Source organism: Prionailurus bengalensis, chromosome A1, assembly GCF_016509475.1.
Source record: "Prionailurus bengalensis isolate Pbe53 chromosome A1, Fcat_Pben_1.1_paternal_pri, whole genome shotgun sequence".
Lineage (NCBI taxonomy): Eukaryota > Metazoa > Chordata > Mammalia > Carnivora > Felidae > Prionailurus > Prionailurus bengalensis.
In genome coordinates this window covers 7660661-7680381 of record NC_057343.1, presented here as the reverse complement: position 1 = coordinate 7680381, position 19721 = coordinate 7660661, and the positions used below count along the sequence as shown (strand labels likewise).

Genomic DNA, 19721 nt, shown 5'->3' with positions numbered 1-19721 from the left:
GGCTCGGCCGCAGCGCTGCGCCAGGCACCGGCTCCCCGCCTCGGCCCAACCTCTCGGCTCCCGCCTCGGCCCCTGCCGGTGGGGAGAGGGATCCTCCCCCCTTCCACTTTGCACCAGTCCGAGGGAATTTGCGGTCGGTGACGCGCATCCTTAAGCGAGCCACCTGCAGCGCGGGGCGCGCCGCTCTGGGCGGCATCGCAGGGCTGGGCCGGCGCGGCCTGGGGACCCCGGGCTCCGGAGGCCATGCCGGCGTGGGCGCGCCGTGGCGGCCGGCTGCCGCTGCTCGGTAAGGCCCCGCACGCCCGCTCGCAAGCCCCCGCAGCCCCCCGGCGCGGCCCTCGCCCCCCCCACCCTTCCCCCTCCCCACCCCGCACGGCGGCCCCGGGCGCGCGCCTCCCGGTCCCCGCCGCCTCGCTCCTCCCCGCGCTCGCTCTTCCCTCGCTCCCGCGCCCCTCCCCTCTTCGGCGGGCCCCCGCGGCCCCCGCCGGTCCACCCCCGCGGCGTCTTCCCTCCCCTGTAACGCCGCCGCCCCGGCGCGGTCCCGCGTCCCTGACGGCGGCCCGGACCCCGCGGGCGGCCTCCCGGCGCGCTGCCCGCGGCCGACCCGGAGCCGGGGCCGCGCCGCCCGCCTGCCCCCAGCGCCCGCGTCGCCGCCCGCTCGGCCCGCGCGCCGGGTTGCCGGGCCGTCCGCCCGAGGCCGCGGCCGCGGGGGTGGCGCCAGGTGGCTCCGGACGGCGCCTGGCGCGACCCTGGCCACTCCGGAGTGGCGTCTTCGGCTCCTCGTTGGAGGCTACGATTTGCCGAGTGCGCTCGGAGGAGGCAAGGCGCCCGCCGTTCTCCCCCGGAGCTAGTCATCCCGAGTAACGACCCCCACCCCTGCCGAATTTCGGTGGGGTCAGCGAATCGCCGCTTCGGGAATGTTATACAAGCAGGATTTACATATGAGAATATCAGCGGTCCGTGCCTCCTGTACTTGGTTTTTTTATCTTTTTTATCCCGGCATTAAGCCCCAAGGGGGTTTTCAAGGACTCAGCTGACTGTCCCCAAATAATCTGCTGGGTAGCGCGCAGCTGGCAATGCAAGAAAGAAAGACGAAAAAAAAAAAAAATCCCCTTTAGAGCCACCTCATCGATTTGGAAAGATGAGAGGGTCGATTCGAGTTCAGGGTGAAGGAGAGAGACGTTTCTGGGAGGCTGAGGAGCCCGGGAGCCTTGGGCCCCTGTCTGGTCCAGCAACCTTGGGACTGGCACCCACCGATGCCGTCCTGGCGTCCTCCTCTGTCCTGTGAGGGTGCCCTGTGTGTCTCCTCCAGCTCCAGAATTCCAGCATTCTAACTTGAAATCTCAGTGGGACGTAAAGTAATTTTCATTAGAGACGTGCAGGAATTATTTCCAATGGCTTTTGGTAAAAATTAACTCAGAATTATCGAGTAGGAAATGGAACATAAGGGAGAAAAGAGTGGGAACACAGACATTTTGCGTTTCTTAAACATTTATCCTTGCGAATTGGTAAATATGTACATTTCAAATGTATCGTACAATATGTTTTCCAGAGTCAGCTAGCTCTCTGCTGCGTATGATGTTAAGGAGTAGGTGAATTTGTCAGTAGCATTCAGAGGCTTTCTGGAAGTAGGAAGATCAGTACTTGCAACTATATTCAAGCTGCACTGAGTGCTTTTATATTTAGGAACAGCCTCAGAGATTTCTACATCTCTTTCCAGATTCTTCTAAATGAGGTATAATCTGCATGCAGCGAATATGCACACCTCCCAACAGTACAGTCCCATTAGTGTTTATATGTGTATGTACCCACATACCCTTGGATATAGATATGGAGCAATTCTAGCCCCGCCCCCTCTTAGTCACTATCCCCCAGAGGTAGCCTCGATTCTGACTTCTAATACCATGGCTTTGCCTGTTTTTGAACCGCGTGTAAACCACATCATCCTGCATACTCTTTTAAGTACAGCTTCTTTTATTCAATATCGTGATTAGGAGATTCAATCTTGTTCTCAGTAGCAATGGTGTGTGTGTGGGGTGGGGGTGGGGGAGTGTGTTTTAACTGCTGAGTGCTCTTCCCAAATACGAATGTACTCTACAATTGATTTACCCATTCTGTTGTTGAAGAACATTTAGGCTGTTTCCAATTTTGTATAATTAGGAGTGACACTGCTGTGACCATTCTTGTGTTTTTGGCGGACCTAAACACTCATTTCTCTTAGGATGATGCCCACCAGTACAACTCCCAGGTCCCAGGGAAAGGCATATATTCAATTCTGGTAGACACCATCAGTTTTCCCGAGTGGCCCTCCTGATTTAACACTCCCGCTGGCAGCTTTTGGAAGTTCCAGTTCCTCACATCTCTCTGCCACTCGCTGGTGTTACAGATTTTCTTGAATAAGGGAGCATAAAGTGAGAAACTTCATGGGATGACTTTAAACTATTTAAGAGCTTTCAATTCCTTGAATCAGAAGATGTGATCCCCATTTCCCTTAGATTGTAAAGTTCTACCTCGTGAATACTGATGAGGCTTTCTAAGTAGGATTTAAAGATCGGAAACGTGCTTCCCATGGCTTCATGGTGCGGATACTGGGCACGAGGAGGGGGGTTCCAATAGTTGAAGAAGTACGATGCTGTCTCTTTCATTCGTGTCCGAAAAGTCGTGGTCAGAGCCTTGAATTACACATTTTATTGCCATCCTTTGCCCTTTTTGTTCTTCTTGCTTTATTTGCCTTCTTGTGAACCGTCAGCCTGAGGGGGGATGTTTCAGGAGCAGGTGGAGGCAGAGGTGGATGCCGGGCAGAGACAGGTTTGGATTAGACGGGACACCAGACCTGACGGCCTGATGTTCGGGTCCCCTTTGATTCTAAAACTCTGGTTCTAATTGTGGCCGTCATACACATTTGGATCGGCCGTTCGTTTCTTCTTGGGTACTTCGCGTCTACCCATAGTAAATCAGCCTTTTAGGTTGAGTTGTGAACTCTTTTCCTTCCATTAAAGAGTGGCTCTACTTTTTATAACCGAGAGGGCACTTTCAGTCAAGGGAGCGTGTATGAGAAAGAAAAACATTTTTTATTTGATAAACTTTTTTTTTTTAATTTTTTTTTCAACGTTTATTTATTTTTGGGACAGAGAGAGACAGAGCATGAACGGGGGAGGGGCAGAGAGAGAGGGAGACACAGAATCGGAAACAGGCTCCGGGCTCTGAGCCATCAGCCCAGAGCCCGACGCGGGACTCGAACTCCCGGACCGCGAGCTCGTGACCTGGCTGAAGCCGGACGCTTAACCGACTGCGCCACCCAGGCGCCCCTATTTGATAAACTTTTATTGAGCACTTATTGCTGTTCTGGGCACAAGGGGTATAAGGATGCCAGAGATCAAGGCTGGAGGAACAAAGCTGGCTCTCAGATAAACCTTCCCACACAGTGGTTAAGGATCGCTACCTATAGATGAAAAAATAGCATCCTTCAATGAAAGAAACTTTAACCAGGTTAGAATGGAAATCTCGAGACTTTTGTCCCCCAAAACTACTTACACGTAGATATACTATATTTCATGGTTGTGGGAAAGAAACTGCTCTCGCATTGAAAATTAAACTAATGGGGCGCCTGGGTGGCGCAGTCGGTTAAGTGTCCGGCTTCAGCCAGGACACGATCTCGCGGTTTGTGAGTTCGAGCCCCACGTCGGGCTCTGGGCTGATGGCTCAGAGCCTGGAGCCTGTTTCCGATTCTGTGTCTCCCTCTCTCTGTGCCCCTCCCCCGTTCAAGCTCTGTCTCTCTCTGTCCCAGAAATAAATAAACGTTGAAAAAAAAAATTAAAAAAAAAAAAAAGAAAATTAAACTAATGGACTGTTCCAGAGTTCAATATGGCCATGTTTTAAGGCTTGAGAAGAAGACATTTTCTAAATGGTTCTTTGAACAAAGTGTATCGACCTCCCTTTGCTCCCAGAGAACATCTTTGCTCCCTTGGGGAGCTCACAGGAAGGCTTAATGCCAGCACATTCTCCCCTGTCCTTTTTGTTCCTGTCATCTTGTCATTCTTGAACGAAACTAAGGCAAGCAGTGTGACAAGAGCCCCTAACATTCAGTGTTCAAGATAACAATCTTGCTGACTCTCTCCCACCTGACACTGTCTTCATCTTTGGGTAAAGATTCTGAGTTGACAAAAAGCAAAGAACTTCAAAAGTATGGTATTGTATCATTTTTCTTGATTTTGAAAGGGATCTTGCAGAGAATAGGAGTAAGAATTTGGAGAAGGGGGTGTGAGGGGCTGAGCATTAGCTTAGCCTGCTTTGTCATTTGCTTTCCTTGGTCTTGCCACCCTGCTCTAGCCTTCAAATAACAGACTCTTGTGAGTCTCACTGTAGGCATTTTGTCTGAGTAGAGTTTTTTGGCTTTCATCAGGTGACAGTGTGACCTTAAGATTTTTCCATGACTTCCAAAACAGCCTTAGCCACTTCTTAGCTAGGTAGCCAGAGTCATGGGGCCAAAGGTTTTTCTCTCTTTTGGGGGCTATATGAGATTTACACTTAGGTGACTTCATTACATTTGGTTGATACCTCCTATGGCTTAGATGGGACACCGGACCTGGTGGTCTGATGTTCAGGTCCCCTTTGATTCTAATACCATCAGTGGTCCTCAAGTGGTAAAAGCCTTTGCAGAACTCACTGATGGTCGTTAATTTGAATCATGCAATTCTGTTCTATGGGTACCAACACATGTGAAGGAAATTTAAAAATAATATAAAGTACACACACACAGTGTTCTTTTGTGGCTAGAGGAATTGCATAAGATCCTAAAAGAGGAACTATTGTTATTTTTAAGGTTAAACAGTAAAATATTTTTTCACTGCTGTCATTAGAAGTCAAATGGTAGCCAAGAGTCCTCCAAAAAATTATTTACAGTCTATACTAAAACAGGATATTGTCATTATTTATCTAGGCTGTTTGTTGTGTTTTGATTATAAGATATTCACTGAATTCAGGCTTCACATGCTTTGCTGCTTGAGTTATGATTTTCCTAATGTTAGGGATTCTGTTCTTGGAGGCAACGCAGATATATTAGGACTAACAAGACAGTTAGGAAACGTGTTCTTTACTCAGGCAGGGAATTTCTCCGCACTTGAGTTCATTTGTAAAGAGGAGATAAGCAGTATCTTACTCCTTCATCATTGGATGCATTCCTTGGTAGGCATGTGCTTTGCAGAAAGAGCGGTATCTGAAGTCTAAAGAAATCATTAGGATTTTCCTCCTTCCCTTCTTAGACGCTTTAGAGCACCGTCCATATCTCGGACTTGTATGAAGTCCCGCATAGTACCGGTTCCTGCTTTCAAAGAGCTCACAGTCTGACGTCGGGGGCATTGGCGGGAAAAGGTCAGGCACATAGAAGGAGAATTGCAGTTCGATTTTGGAAATCTGCACAGGGACGGAGCCTGTAACCCAGACTGAGAAGAGAAGGCCAGGCTTCCAAGTGGAGGTCATGCCAGAGCCGTGACTAGAAAGATAAGGAAGAGTTGACTGGGAAAGGGGTGGAGGAGGACATTCCAGGCGAACAGGGCGGCAGAGAAAGGGAACGGCGGTAAGAAACATGCAGTGGATGGAAAAGTAGACTTCCGTTCTGGGTGGCTGAGAGACAAAGTATAAGGCCTCCAGGGTAGAGTAACTATCCTTTGAAAAGTTGTGATTCAGAACGTAGTCCGAAGACTGTTCAGGGGACAGCTTTAAAAAAAAAAACTTCTGGGTTGCCAGAGGCTCAGTGTGTAATGTCTAAATAGTGTTCTGATGGGATGAGGGACCTGGACTTTACAGTGTAGACCAAGAATCTCTGGACGGAATTCACTGATCCATTGTATTCCTCACCAGGGTGTGTGGGGGTGTGGGGGTGTGTTTCGTTGCTTGTTTTGGAGAGCAGGTGAATTGCATTCATCAGGTTTTCAAAGAGGCCTGTGACTCAAGAAAGAGTGAGTAAGCACCATTGCTCTAAGTTGTTGAGGGGTTTTAAGCAGGAGGGGGGCACGCTCTGGTGCATGTTTTAGAAAGACATTTCTGGCGTCTGTATGGAGGGTGGCTATCAGGCCGACAGGCCCACGGCGGGGAGGCCAGCTAGCAAGGTGTGGGCAGTAGCCCGGGCCAGGGACGACTAGGGTTTGAAGTACGGCAGTGGTTACAGAGATGCAGAGTTGCCTCCGGGTTTGGGAATTACCAAGAGGTTAAAATGTCAGCGCTTGGCAACTGCCTGGCTGATGGGAAGTGAGGGAGGGGGAGGAGGCAAAGAGAGCTTCTGAGTTTCTGCCTTCGACTGAGAGGGAAGAGAAAGGAGGGAGTAGGTTTAGGAAGGAAAAAGGGGAGATCCGTGAGTTTAAGATTCCCGGGGCTGCCCAGACATGGAGCCAAACATACTGAAGGGATGAATTTGAAACACATGAGCAAACCGATGGTAGTTAAAATCAAGAGAATTTGCAGAAAAAAGAGCATGAGAGGACCAGACCTTAGAGCTACCCAGTTCTATTTTTTTAAGAGCTACTCTAGTTCTAAAAAAAAACCAAAAAAAACAAAAAAACACTCCTGTATGTTTCCTCTGCAGTAACAGCACTGAACACTTCTGGCCGCCAAAAGTGTGTGTGCGCGCGTGTGTGTGTGCGCGCGGGCGTGCGTGTTGCAGGGGGTGTTCCCCACACCACGCAATTCTCAAATACCAGTTGGATGTCCTACAATTCCCCTCATATTTGACTCTGTACACCTGGAGACAGTATCAGATCCCACAGGTTAGGGGTTCAGGTCCCCACTCTTGCCATTTCAGATGTCAATCCCAAGTCCAGGCTGTCACCGGACTTCTGAAAGGGGGCTGGAAATCTATGGTTTTCATGAGCACCGCCCCCCCACCCCCCCCCCCCCAGGTTCAATTAGTTTGCTACAGCAGCTCACGGAACTTAGAAAAGCATTTTACTTACTAGAGCACCAGTTTGTTATAAAAGGATCTAACTCAAGGGCAGCCAGCTGAAAGAGAGGCATAGAGCAAGGGTGTGGGAAGGAGAGATGGGCTTCCACACCCTCTCCAGGAAGCCACGCTCTGGCCACCTCCGGGTGCTCTCCAACCCGGAAGCTCATTGAATCTCCCAGTTCAAGAATACTTGTGGCGTTTTATCAGCGGCTTCCCCTCTTCCCAGAGGTCAGCGGGTGGGGCTGAAAGCTCCCACCCTCTCATTACTTGGTCTTTCTGGTGATCAGCCGCATCCTGAGGCCATCTAGGGCCCCCCACCCAAGTTGCATCATTAGCATCAACTTTAGTGTGCTCAATAGAGTCCCATCATGGATAACAAAAGACTCTCCTATCAGAACATTCCAAGGGTTTTAGGTTTGTGCCAGGAATCCGGACTGGTCAAATAGATTTATTACACCACCCCAGTCCTGTCTACCGCCCTCATTTACTAGGTGCGGGGAAATGGGGCCTAGAAAGGTCGAAGGACTTTCTGCAATCCAAGTAGGTGACTCTTAGAACAGGGGCTTGAAACTCAAAACTTTGAAGTCTTTGTCAGCTCTCTGCTCCCCAGGAGACTCACCTTGGGGAACCTGAAAATGAGGTGCCCCGGCATTCTCTGATTTGTTTTATAATGTCTACATCCATCACACTTTCAGTGGAGAAGATTCTACTTTTACCTAAAATTTTATTTTCGATTGGTGCTAATTTTTTTTTTTTCCTCCACTTATCCCCACCTCCACTCTAGCCCTGCATTTTCAAATCTTGCGGCTTTGGGAACACTTTTCCAATTCCAAAGTTGTCTTCATTCCTCAGACTGTGTTTAGAACTGGACTCTAGGGGGATACGCATCCGACTCTTGATTTCGACTCAGGTCATGATCTCATGGTTAATGGGTTCAAGCCCCACATCGGGGTGGCAGTGTGGAGTCTGTTGGGGATGCTCTCCCTGCCCCTCCCTCTCCCTCTCCCTCTCCCCCCCCCCAAAATAAATAAATAAATAAATAAACATTAAAAAAAAAAAAACAAAGGAACTGGACTCTGGGAAGTGCTACCAGGGTTTTGGAATGGATTCTCATTAAGAACTTTAATCTCCATGGCGGCCGATTCTTCCTTTGGCTTTTTTCAAAGTGGGGTCTATTAAGGTACAATTGTCCTATTGCAAATTTTACCCTTTTTGGTGTGCGGTTCCCAGAACTTAGCCAACACATATTATTATATAACTAGCACCACTATTAAAATATAGAACATTTCGGGGCGCCTGGGTGGCGCAGTCGGTTAAGCGTCGGGCAATAGGGAATCAGGGGAGAGTTTAACTTTGTTGGTGGGACGAGTGACTCTAAGGCGCGTTCGTGGTTGCTGAGGATAAGGCAGTGCCGGGAGTGAGGGGGGAAGAAAGGGATGTTTGAAATCATAGTCTTGATATGAAAAGAGGACCGGCTTCAAGAACACAACAGATGGGGGGGCGCCTGGGTGGCGCAGTCGGTTCAGCGTCCGACTTCAGCCAGGTCACGATCTCGCGGTCTGTGAGTTCGAGCCCCGCGTCGGGCTCTGGGCTGATGGCTCAGAGCCTGGAGCCTGTTTCCGATTCTGTGTCTCCCTCTCTCTCTGCCCCTCCCCCGTTCATGCTCTGTCTCTCTCTGTCCCAAAAATAAATAAACGTTGAAAAATAAAATAAAATAAAATATAGAACATTTCCATTCCACCCCCCACCCCCCACCCCACCCCAGAGCTTCTCTTACTCTTCTTTGTAGTTAATCAACCCCAATACCCAGCATCCAACCCCTGGTGACCAGTGACTTCTTTTCTGCCCCTATCATTTTTCCTTTTCCAGAAGGTCATGTAAGTGGAATTTTATAACATGGAGACTTTTGAGTCTGTTTCTTTCACGCCTCGTAATTACGTGAGATCTATCCATGTTGTTACGGATATCAGTAATCAGGAAACAAAAGTCAGTGAAGTACCTTTGAAGATATAGTTGGCCTTATTAAGTGCTCCATGAATCGGGCAGCGCCCCATGTAGCAGGTAGAGGGGAGCTCCAGGAGTTGTGCAAAACAGAAGGGTTTTCTAGACAGACATGAGATAGGGCAGTCAGCAAAAGAAAAGAAAGGGTTGTTGCAGACAAGGTCACTTTCCCTTAGGGACATATACAGGGTGTCTTATTAGGTGGATTGCCTCATCTTTCTTTGGGGCTTGGGGATGGCCCCTGTGACAGATTAACTCATTGGAGCTGACCGGAAGACATTTCTGACTAACTGGTTAAGACTACACTTCTGGGAAAGGTTGAAACGGGAATTAGGTGAGGTATTAAGCCCCGGTTTGGTGACTTGGCCTAGCGTAAATAGCTCTGTTTGGGCCTGCGGTTTTCTTTTTAACGGTACTTTTTTTTTTTTTTCCTTTCTGTTGCTGAGTAGTATTTCATTATTGGACGTGGCACAGTTTGTTTAGCCATTAATCAGCTGAAGTTCATTTGTTTGCTTCTAGTTTCTGGCAGTTGTCAATAACGCTGCTATAAATACTCGAAGGCAAGTTTTGCTGGGAGCACAGGTTTTAATTTCTCTTGGGTACACACCCGGAAGTGTCATTGTGTTGCTGGAATGTTTGCTCAGTGAACGTTCAACGTTATGAGAAACTGCCAGTTTCTCAAGGTCATTGTCATCACTTGGTATGTTTTTTGTGTTTGTTTTTTAACCCTTCTAATAGGGGTACAGCATATGTCATGGTGGTTTTAATTTACATTTCCCGAATGACTGATGATGTTGGTCGTCTTTCCGTGTGCTTAACTGTCATCCCGTATTATGTTTGGTGAAGTGTTTCCTAAAATCTTTTGCCCATTTTTGAAAAACCAGGTTGTTTGTTTTGAAAATATTTTTCCCAGTCCATGGCTTCTGTTTTCATTTTTCTAAGAGAGTATTATTGGAGAGCAGAAGTTATTCGTTCTGATGAAGTCCACTAGTGGAGAAAATTAGCCCTGGACTAGACACTGCTCTGGTCCCACCTAACCAAGCTTAAAGGAAGACCTGAAAGGAATAAAATGTTTACAATGAACTCAACTGCCTCCCATAAAAATGTTCAAAACTATGTAACCAAATGCAGAAATATCTGACACCACGTGAAATTCACAATGCCCAGCAACCAGTTACAAGTTAATAGACAAAGGATAAAAATTCAACCCATAATAAGGAGAAAAATCAGTCATGAAGAAGAGACCCAGAAGTGACCTCAAATACAGAATTAGTAGGCAAGAACATTCAAATAGTTGTTATATTATATTCCACATAGTCCTGAAGCTAGAGGAAAGATTAGACAAGCTAAGCAGGGACATAGTAAATACAAAAAAAAAAAAAAATCACACAAATTGAACTTCTAGAGATGAAAATTATGATTACACTGGAAGGGTTTGACAGCATACTGACTGCAGAAGAAAGGATTAGTGAACTTGAAGACGGCAATAGAAACAATCCAAAATGAACAGAGAGAAAAGACAAAATAAAATGAATAGAGCATCTGTGAGAACTTTGGTTGGTCATAGATACATGTAAGTCTGCTATTAGAATGTATCCTTTTTCTCTGATGCTTTTAAGAGTTCCTCTTTATGATATATTGTTGTAGTTTTCTTCCTGAGTCATGTGTTTGGGTTTTGTTGGGCTTCTTACCTGTGGGTTTACATTTATATCAGGTTTGGAAATGAAATTTTTCCTCCATTATTTTATCAGCTATCTTTTTCTGACCTCCTTTTCCCCATTATTTCCCATGACATGGATATTTGACCTCCAGAAGTGAGTAAATATAAGATTTTTTTTTTTATTGTTTAAACCCCTATGGAAGATGATTGACTATTTAATGCAAAATAATAACAGTAACTTGTTGGGTTTATACCTTATATAGAAATGCAATGTGTGATAGTGATAGCACAAAACCTGGGAGGGATGAAATTGAAATATACTATTGTAAAGTCCTTATAGTAAAAGTTTTTCAAAAGTTTATTTATTTTTGAGAGACAGAGACAGAGCACAAGTAGGGGAGGGGCAGAGAGAGAGAGGGAGGCACAGAAGCCAAAGCAGGCTCCAGGCTCTGAGCTGTCAGCACAGAGCCCGACCGCGGGGCTCGAACTCACGAACCACAAGATCGTGACCTGACCTGAAATTGACACTTAACTGACTGAGCCACCCAGGCACCCCTGTAAGCTCTTTATATTATACATAATGTGGTATAACAGCACTTAAAAGACTGCTTTAGGGTAAAGATGCATACTATAAAGCTTAAAGCAATTGCTTAAATAACAAAACAAAGCATTATAGCTAATCACTGAAGAAATAAGATGAAGTAGAATCATAAAATATACTCAATTATTCCCAAAGGAGGTAGAAAAAGAGGAAAGGGGGGAAAAAAAGGACAGATGGAACAAATAGAAAACAAAGAATAATATGAGCCTAAGCCTATTAATAATCTCATTAAATTTCAATGATTTACACATCAAATTAAAAGGCAGAGGTTGTCAGACTTGGTTAAAAACAAAAACAAAAACCAAAAAGCAAGACCCAACTTATATGGTGCATAAATAAAGTCAACCTTGGATATGAAGACGCAAATAGGTTAAACGTAAAAGGATGGGGGGAGAAAGTTCCATGCCAACAACTAATCAAAAGTTGGAGAAGCTAAATAACAAAGTATACTTCAGAGCAAAAATATTACAAGAGGCAGAAAGTTATGTCATAATGCTATAAGGCTTAAGTCATCACAAGACAAAAATCATAAACACTCATGCATTTAACCGAGCTTGAAAATACATGGATCAAAATCTGATTGAACTTGCAAGGAGAAATGGACCAATTCAGAGAGTTCAATAACCTGATAATTGATAGGGGAAAAAAAAGAAGTCAGTAATTTATAGAAGACTTGATCAACCAACTTGACCTAATTTACATTTATAGAACATTGCACTCAACAACAGCTGAATGTACATTCTTTTCAAGTGCATACAGTACACTTATCAAGCTAGATCATATTCTGGGCCAGCAGACAAGCTTCAGTAAATTTTAAAAGATTCAAGACATATAAAGTTTATCCTGTGACTACAGTGGTATTACATTAGAAATCAATAACAGAAAGGCACATGGAAAATCCTCAAATATTTGGAAAGCAAAGAACACATTTCTAAATAATCCTTGGGTCGGTGCAGTAACCAAAAAACAAATGAGAATGTACATTGAACTGAGGGAAAGTGAAATGCAATATATTGGGATTTGAGGGATGTTCCTAAAGCAGTACTTAAGAGGAAATTGGTAGCATTAAATTATTAATTATTAAATGATTAGCATCCTTAAATTGTAATGCTACAAATTCAGACCAGTGGGCTTGAATTCAAGCACAAGCTAGAGGAGGAAAATAACAAATTAAACCCCGTGTAAATAAAAGAAAGGAAACAAATATCAAAGTGAAAAATCAATTAAATAGGGGGGAAAAGGAGAAAATCAATGCAACCAAGAGCAATAAAGGATCAGTCATATTGCTAGACTTCTAGCCAAACTGATCAGGAAAAAAAGAGAGAAGACACAAATTTGCAGTCTCAGGAACAAGAGAGGCAACATCACTATAGAATCTATAGATATTAAAAGGATAATATGGAAATGTTATTAATGACTTTATGCCTATACATTGACAACTTCCATTTAATGGAAAAAAATACCTTGAAAGACACATATTACTAAAGTTCATTCGAGGAAAATCGATAATCTAAATAATGTTATGTCTGTTAAAGAAATTGAATTTGTAGGGGCTCTTGGGTGGCTCAGTAGGTTAAGTGTTCTACTTTGACTCAGGTCATGATCCCACGGTTCGTGAGTTCGAGCCCCACGTCGGGCTCTGTGCTGACAGCTCAGAGCCTGGAGCCTGGTTCGGATTCTGTGTCTCCCTCTCTCTCTGCCCCTCCCCTGCTTGCACTCTCTCTCTCAAAAATAAGTAAAAACATAAAAATATATATATTAAAAAAAAAGAAATTGAATTTGTAGTTAAAAATATTCCCACAGTGGAAGCACCTGGATGGCTCAGTTGGTTAAGCATCTGACTCTTGTTCAGCTCAGGTCATGATCTCATCGTTCATAGGTTCTAGCTCTGCATCAGGCTCTGCACTGACAACACAGAGCCTGCTTGGGGTTCTGTCTCCCTCTCTATCTGCCCCTCCTCTGCTCACTCTCTATCTCTCTCCCTCAAAAATAAATAATAAATATATATTTTTTAATTCCCATGATGAAAACTACTGGAGTGAATGGCTTTACTGGGGAATCCACCAAATGTTTAAAGAGGAAATAATACTAATTCTATGCACACTTTTCCAGAAAATATAAGAGAAGATAATGCTTCTCACCTCATTCTATGAGGCCATTTCTATGGTACCCAAACTGAGGATATTAGTAGCAAAAAAACACAAAAATAAACCTGCAGGCCGATAATTACCATAATATAAATGCAAAAATTTTTAGCAGTACTTTAACAAATGGAATTCAACAATATATAAAGAAGATAATACATCATATCCAACTGGTATTTATTTCAGGAAGGCAGGGTTGGTTAACATTTGCAAATGAATCAATGTAGTTCACCATATACACACAATAAAGAAGAAAAATCACTAAAAAAACAAAACCAAAAAACAAACCTATATGATCATCTCAATAGATACCAAAAAATGCATTTGACCAAATTCCACATCCATTCCTAATAAAATTTCCCAGCAAAGTAGGAATAGACATGATCCTCCTCCAATTAAGTAAGAGTATCTATGAAAATCCTTTAGCAAACGTCATACTTAATATCAAATGGCTGAACATTTTGTACTAAGATCAGAAATAAGCAAGGATGTCCATTCTCCCTACTCTTCAACATTGTACTGGAGATTCAGCTAGCGTAATAAGGCAAGAAAAAGAAATCACAAGCATCCAAATTGGAAAAGAAGAAGTAAAACTGTCTTTATTTGCAGACAACATGATCATCTGTGTCTAAAATCCTTTGGAACTTACAAAAAAGTAATTACAACTAATAAACAAGTTATGCAGGTTTGCAGGACACAAGATCAGTGTAGAAGTTAAATCGTGTTTCTAGAACTAATAATCAGAAAGGGGAGAAAAAATATAAGGTAACTTAAAAAAGATGAAAGAGGGATAAAGAAAGGCAAGATCTGTATACTAAAAACTATACATTGCTAAGAGAAATTAAAGGAGACCTAAATAAAGAGAGATATACCATATAGATGTATTATAAGACTCATATTGTTAAAATGTCAGTCTTGGGGCGCCTGGGTGGCGCAGTCAGTTAAGCGTCCGACTTCAGCCAGGTCACGATCTTGCGGTCCGCGTCGGGCTCTGGGCTGATGGCTCAGAGCCTGGAGCCTGTTTCCAATTCTGTGTCTCCCTCTCTCTCTGCCCCTCCCCCGTTCATGCTCTGTCTCTGTCTGTCCCAAAAATAAATAAACGTTGAAAAAAAAAATTTTTTTGTTAAAATGTCAGTCTTGCTCAGTTGATCCAGTGACTCAATACAATTCCGTCAATATCGCTGCAAACCTTTTTTGCAGGTTTTGACAGGCTGGTTCTGAAATTAACATGAAAATGAGAGATCTACAATACCCAAAACAACTGTGAAAAGAACAAAGTTGTAAAACTTATCATCTTGATTTCAAGACTTATTATAAAGCAACAATAATTGAGACAATGTGGAATTGGCATCCAGATAGACAAATAGATCAATGGAAAAGTATATGCAGTCAATTTATTTCTGATGAAGGTATACAAGTAATTCAGTGGAGAAATCAATACTCTTTCAGTGAACGGTGCTGAAACAATTGAATATTCACATGTAACTATAATCATATGAAAAGCTTTGACCCGTAGTCATACCATATAAAAAGTCTACTCAGGGGGCGCCTGGGTGGCGCAGTCGGTTAAGCGTCCGACTTCAGCCAGGTCACGATCTCGCGGTCTGTGAGTTCGAGCCCCGCGTCGGGCTCTGGGCTGATGGCTCAGAGCCTGGAGCCTGTTTCCGATTCTGTGTGTCCCTCTCTCTCTGCCCCTCCCCTGTTCATGCTCTGTCTCTCTCTGTCCCAAAAATAAATAAACGTTGAAAAAAAAAATTTTTTTTTAAAGTCTACTCAGAATGGGGTGCCTGGATGGTTCAATTGGTTGAGTGTCCAACTCCTGGTTTCAGCTCAGGTCATGATCTCTTGGTCTGCAAGTTTGAGCCCCACATAGGACTCTACACTGACAGTGCAGAGTCTGCTTGGGATTCTCTCTCTCCCTGTCTCTCTGCCTCTTCCCCGCTTTTGCACACGCACCCTCTCTCAATAAATAAATAAACTTAAAAAAAAAAAATGTTTTTTAAAGTACTCAAAATGGATCATAGACCTAAATGTAAAACTAAAGTGTACATTTAAAACCTGAAACTCTAACACTAGGAGAAAACCTTTATAACCTTAGATGGAACAAAGAATTTTTAGATACAAAACCAAAAGCATGATCCATAAAAGGAAGATTGATAAATTGGACATCTTCAAGATTAAGAATTTTCGTCTTCAAAAGACAAGCCACAGACTGGCAGAAAATAATTGTCAATTACATATTTGATAAAGGACTTGTATCCAGAATATATTTTTAAAAAGAACTCTCAAAACCTGTAGATGGCCATGTAGGAGGCTCCTGAACTCACTTTCTCCCATGGACACACAACATCGACAGCTGCACATGGAACATTTTCTCTGAAAGAAATCCAGAAACTAGCTAAGTGGCTCCAACACAATGAGGAAATGAGGAAAAAAAACCCACCTTGAAATGGGTGGAAAAGGCAGAGACACATGTCAATCTCACTAGAACCCAATCCCTGACATAGCAATCAATATACAAACGAGAGGGAACTCACCACCCTCAGCTCCTCCCTGAGTAATGAAAGGGTTTGTTTGACCCAACATCTAGCATTCCTATTTTTTAAGACTTCCACCTTGGGACCGGCTCCCAGAACTCCTGGCTCTGAAAAACAGTGGCTCTGAAAAACAATGGGGCTTGCATCCTTGAGACTATACCAAACAAAGAAACAGATTGTAGCAAACAAAGAAGCAGTTCTTTGGGCCTGGGAGGACTCGCTGTGGTTATCCCCCCAGGGTGCGGTGCAGAAGCCACAGATAGAAATGTCTCCCAGTCTTTCCCTTAAAGAGACCTGTTTGCAGCCTGAGGGTTAGGCTCCTAATTTAACATATATCTAGGAACTGACTGTGATCCTGCCCAAGACTGGGGAGGCTAGCAAGCATGTCTCTGCATTTTCCTTCTGTTAGTATCTCCCTGAAGGGGGAATGTGCATGGGTTTGGAGCCCTGACTTTAAATGCTACTACTTTTGAGTCACCCTTCCAGTCACTGTTCATCTTACTTAGGTCCTCCCCTTTGCGACACTGACAAGGTCTTGGCCCAACCCTCACTCTTAGGAACCAGCGACTTGGACAATCACAAGGGTTTGAGGGCCAACAAAGACCTAAGCCTGGACTTTCTGAGACGGTTCCTCTCCTGCATGAGACCATTCTGTGAAGGTTGGGAGAGGTGGCTGTTTTATCCAATGCACGGACACCAACACAGAGAGTCAAGGAAAATGAAAAGGAGTGTGTTCCAAACAAAAGAAGAAGTGAAAACCCCGGAAACAAACCTTAGTGAAACAAAGCTAAATGGTTCACCCATAAAGAGTTCAAATTAGCGGTCATAAAAACTCCACGGAAATACAAAAGATCATGAGACTATTATGGACACTTATTTGCAAACAAATCGGACAATCTAGAAGAAATGGATAAACTTCTAAAAACATACAACCTACCGGAGACTGAACCGGGAAGATGAACAGAAAATTTGAACAGAATCGCTAATAAGGAGATTGAATCGGTAATGAAAAATCTACCAACAAAGAAAATCCAGGACCGGTTGGCTTCATTTGTGAATTCTACCAAACATTCAAGGAAGCACGAATGCCAATCTTTCCAGAAAATTCTTCCAGAAAAAAGAAGAGAGGGAAACACTTACAAAGCCATGTTATGAGGCAGCATAACCCTGAAACCAAAACCAGGCAAAGACATTACAAGAAATGAAAACTACAGGTCAATATCCCTGATGAAAATAGATGCAAAAATTCTCAACAAAATGTTTGCAATCCAAATTCAACAATACCTCAAAAAGGCCATACACGATATCTAGAGGGATTTGTCCCAGGGATGCCAGGGTGTGTCAACATCTGAAAATCAATCGATGTGATACGCCACATTAACAAAATGGAGAACAAAAACCCTAGGATCATCTCAATAGATGCAGAAGAAGCTTTTAAAAAAATTCAACATCCATTCATTGGGGGCTTAGACGGTTAAGCATCCCTGGATTTTTAACTCAGGTCGTGACCTCACAGTTTGTGAGATCAAGCCCAGTGACAGGTTCTGTGCTGACAGCTTGGAGCCTGTTTGGGATTCTCTCTCTCTGCCCCTTCCCTGCTTGCACTCTTTCTCTCTCAAAATAAATAGACATTAAAAAAAAGAAAAAGAAATTGCATTTACAGCTGCATCATAAAGAATAAAACACCTACGAATAAATATAACTGAGGAATTAACAACTCTGTACGCTGAAAAGTGTAAGACATTGATCAAACACATTAAGACAAATACATGGAAAGAATTTCCATGGCCGTGGATTAGAAGAATTAACATTGTCCAAATGTCCATACTATTTAAAGCCACCTACAGAGTCAATGCAATCTCTATCAAAATTCCATGGCATTTTTCACAGAAATAGAAAAACAGTCTTAAAATTTGTAATGAACCACAAAAGACCCTAAATAACCAAAGCAATATGGAGAAAGAACAAAGCGAAAAGCATCACACTTTCTGATTTCAAACACTGTTACTGAGTTGTATAGTATTTAAAACAGTACAGTATTGGCACAAAAACAGACACGCAGATCAATGAAACAGAATCGAGAGCCCGGAAATAAACTCATGCACATGTGGTTAATTAATTTGTAACAAAGGGGCCAAGTGTATACAGTCAGGGAAAGATGACGTATACAGTTGGGAAAACTGGACAGCCACATGCAAAATAATGAAATTACACCACTATCTTACGCCATACACAAAAATCTCGAAGTAAGTTAAAGCCTTGAATGTAAGACCTAAAACCATAAATCTCATAGAAGAAAACACAGGGGGTAATCTCCTTGACATCTGTCTTAACAAGATTAGATTTTTTTGGATTTGACACCAAAGGCAAAAGTAACAAGAGAAAGAATAAATGATTGGGACTACACAAAACTAAAAAGCTTTGGCACAGCATCAGAAACCATCAAAAATATGAAAAGGTAACCTGTGGAATGGAAGAAAACATTTGCAAGTTATATATCTGATAAAGGATTAATATCTAAAATATAAAAATAACTCCTACAACTCAGTAGCAACAAGAAAGAAAAAAAGAAAGAAAGAAAGAAAGAAAGAGAAGAAGGAAGGAAGGAAGGAAGGAAGGAAGGAAGAAAGAAAGAAAGAAAGAAAGAAAGAAAGAAAGAAAGAAAGAAAAAAGAAGAAAAAGAAATCTGGTTGGAAAATGCACAGAAGAAATGAGTAGACCCTTTTCCCAAAGAGGACAGCATCACTAATCATTAGGGAAATGCAGATCAAAACCACAATGTTAGAATTCTAACCACCTGTTAGAATTGCCGTCATTAAAGAGACAAAAGATGACAAGTGTTGGCAAGGATATGAACAAAAGAGAACCCTTGTGCACTATTAGAGGGAATGTGTACAGCTATTTTGGAAGAGTATATAAGTTACCAAAAAAATTAAAAATAGAGCCTTTGATCCACACCAATTCTACTTCTTGTGTGTATCTGAAGGATAATCACTATCTCAGATAGATATCTGCAACCCCCCCCCCCCAACAGCACTTTTTACAGTAGCCAAGACTTGGAAACGACTTCAGTATCCACTGATGGATGAGTGGTTAAAGAAAATGTGAGATAGATAGGTAGGTAGGCAGGTAGGTGGATATACATCTATATGTATACTGTTTTCCATAGTAGCTGTGCCCCTTTACATCCCCTCCAATAGTGTACAAGGGTTCTCTCTCTCTCTTTTCTAATGTTTACTTATTTCTGAGAGAGAGAGAGCATGAGTGGGAGAGGGACAGAGAGAGACACACACACACACACAGAATCTGAAGCAGGCTCCAGGCTCTGAGCTGTCAGCACAGAGCCCGACGTGGGGCTCAAACCCACGGACCACGAGATCATGACCTGAACCGAAGATGAACGCTTAACTGACTGAGCCACCCATGTGCCCCACAAGGGTTCTTTTTTTGTCCATATCCTCACCAACACTTGTCATCTCTTGTCTTTTAAATGATGTTTATTCTAACAGGTGTTAGATAGCATTTCATTGTGGGTTTTTTTTTTAATTTTTTAAGTTTATTTATTTTGTGAGAGAAAGAGTGTAAGCAGGGAAGGGACAGAGACAGGGAGAAAGAGAGAGAATCCCAAGCAGGCTCCTCACTGCCAGCTCAAAACCAGACGTGGGGCTCTAACTCATGAAACTGTGAGAAAATGACCAGAGCTGAATCCAAGAGTCAGATGCTTAACCAACTGAGCCACCCAGGTGCCCCATCATTGTGGTTTTGGTTTGTATTTCCCTAATGATTAGTGATGTTGCCCTCCTTGGAAAAAGGAGGCACAGTTTCCAACCAGATTTCTTTT

The 19721-nt window shown here is 43.3% G+C and overlaps 1 protein-coding gene across 1 annotated transcript in view; it reads left to right on the top strand.

Annotated features, from left to right (window-relative positions):
* Positions 1 to 117: 117 nt before the first annotated feature.
* FLT3 (fms related receptor tyrosine kinase 3) overlaps positions 118 to 19721 on the top strand; it is a 75032-nt gene continuing 55428 nt past the window's right edge. Inside the window, exon 1 of the mRNA XM_043575903.1 lies at positions 118 to 286. Within this exon, the coding sequence (XP_043431838.1) occupies positions 244 to 286 (43 nt within the window). The 5' untranslated portion in view covers positions 118 to 243. The remainder of the gene's footprint in view (positions 287 to 19721) is intronic.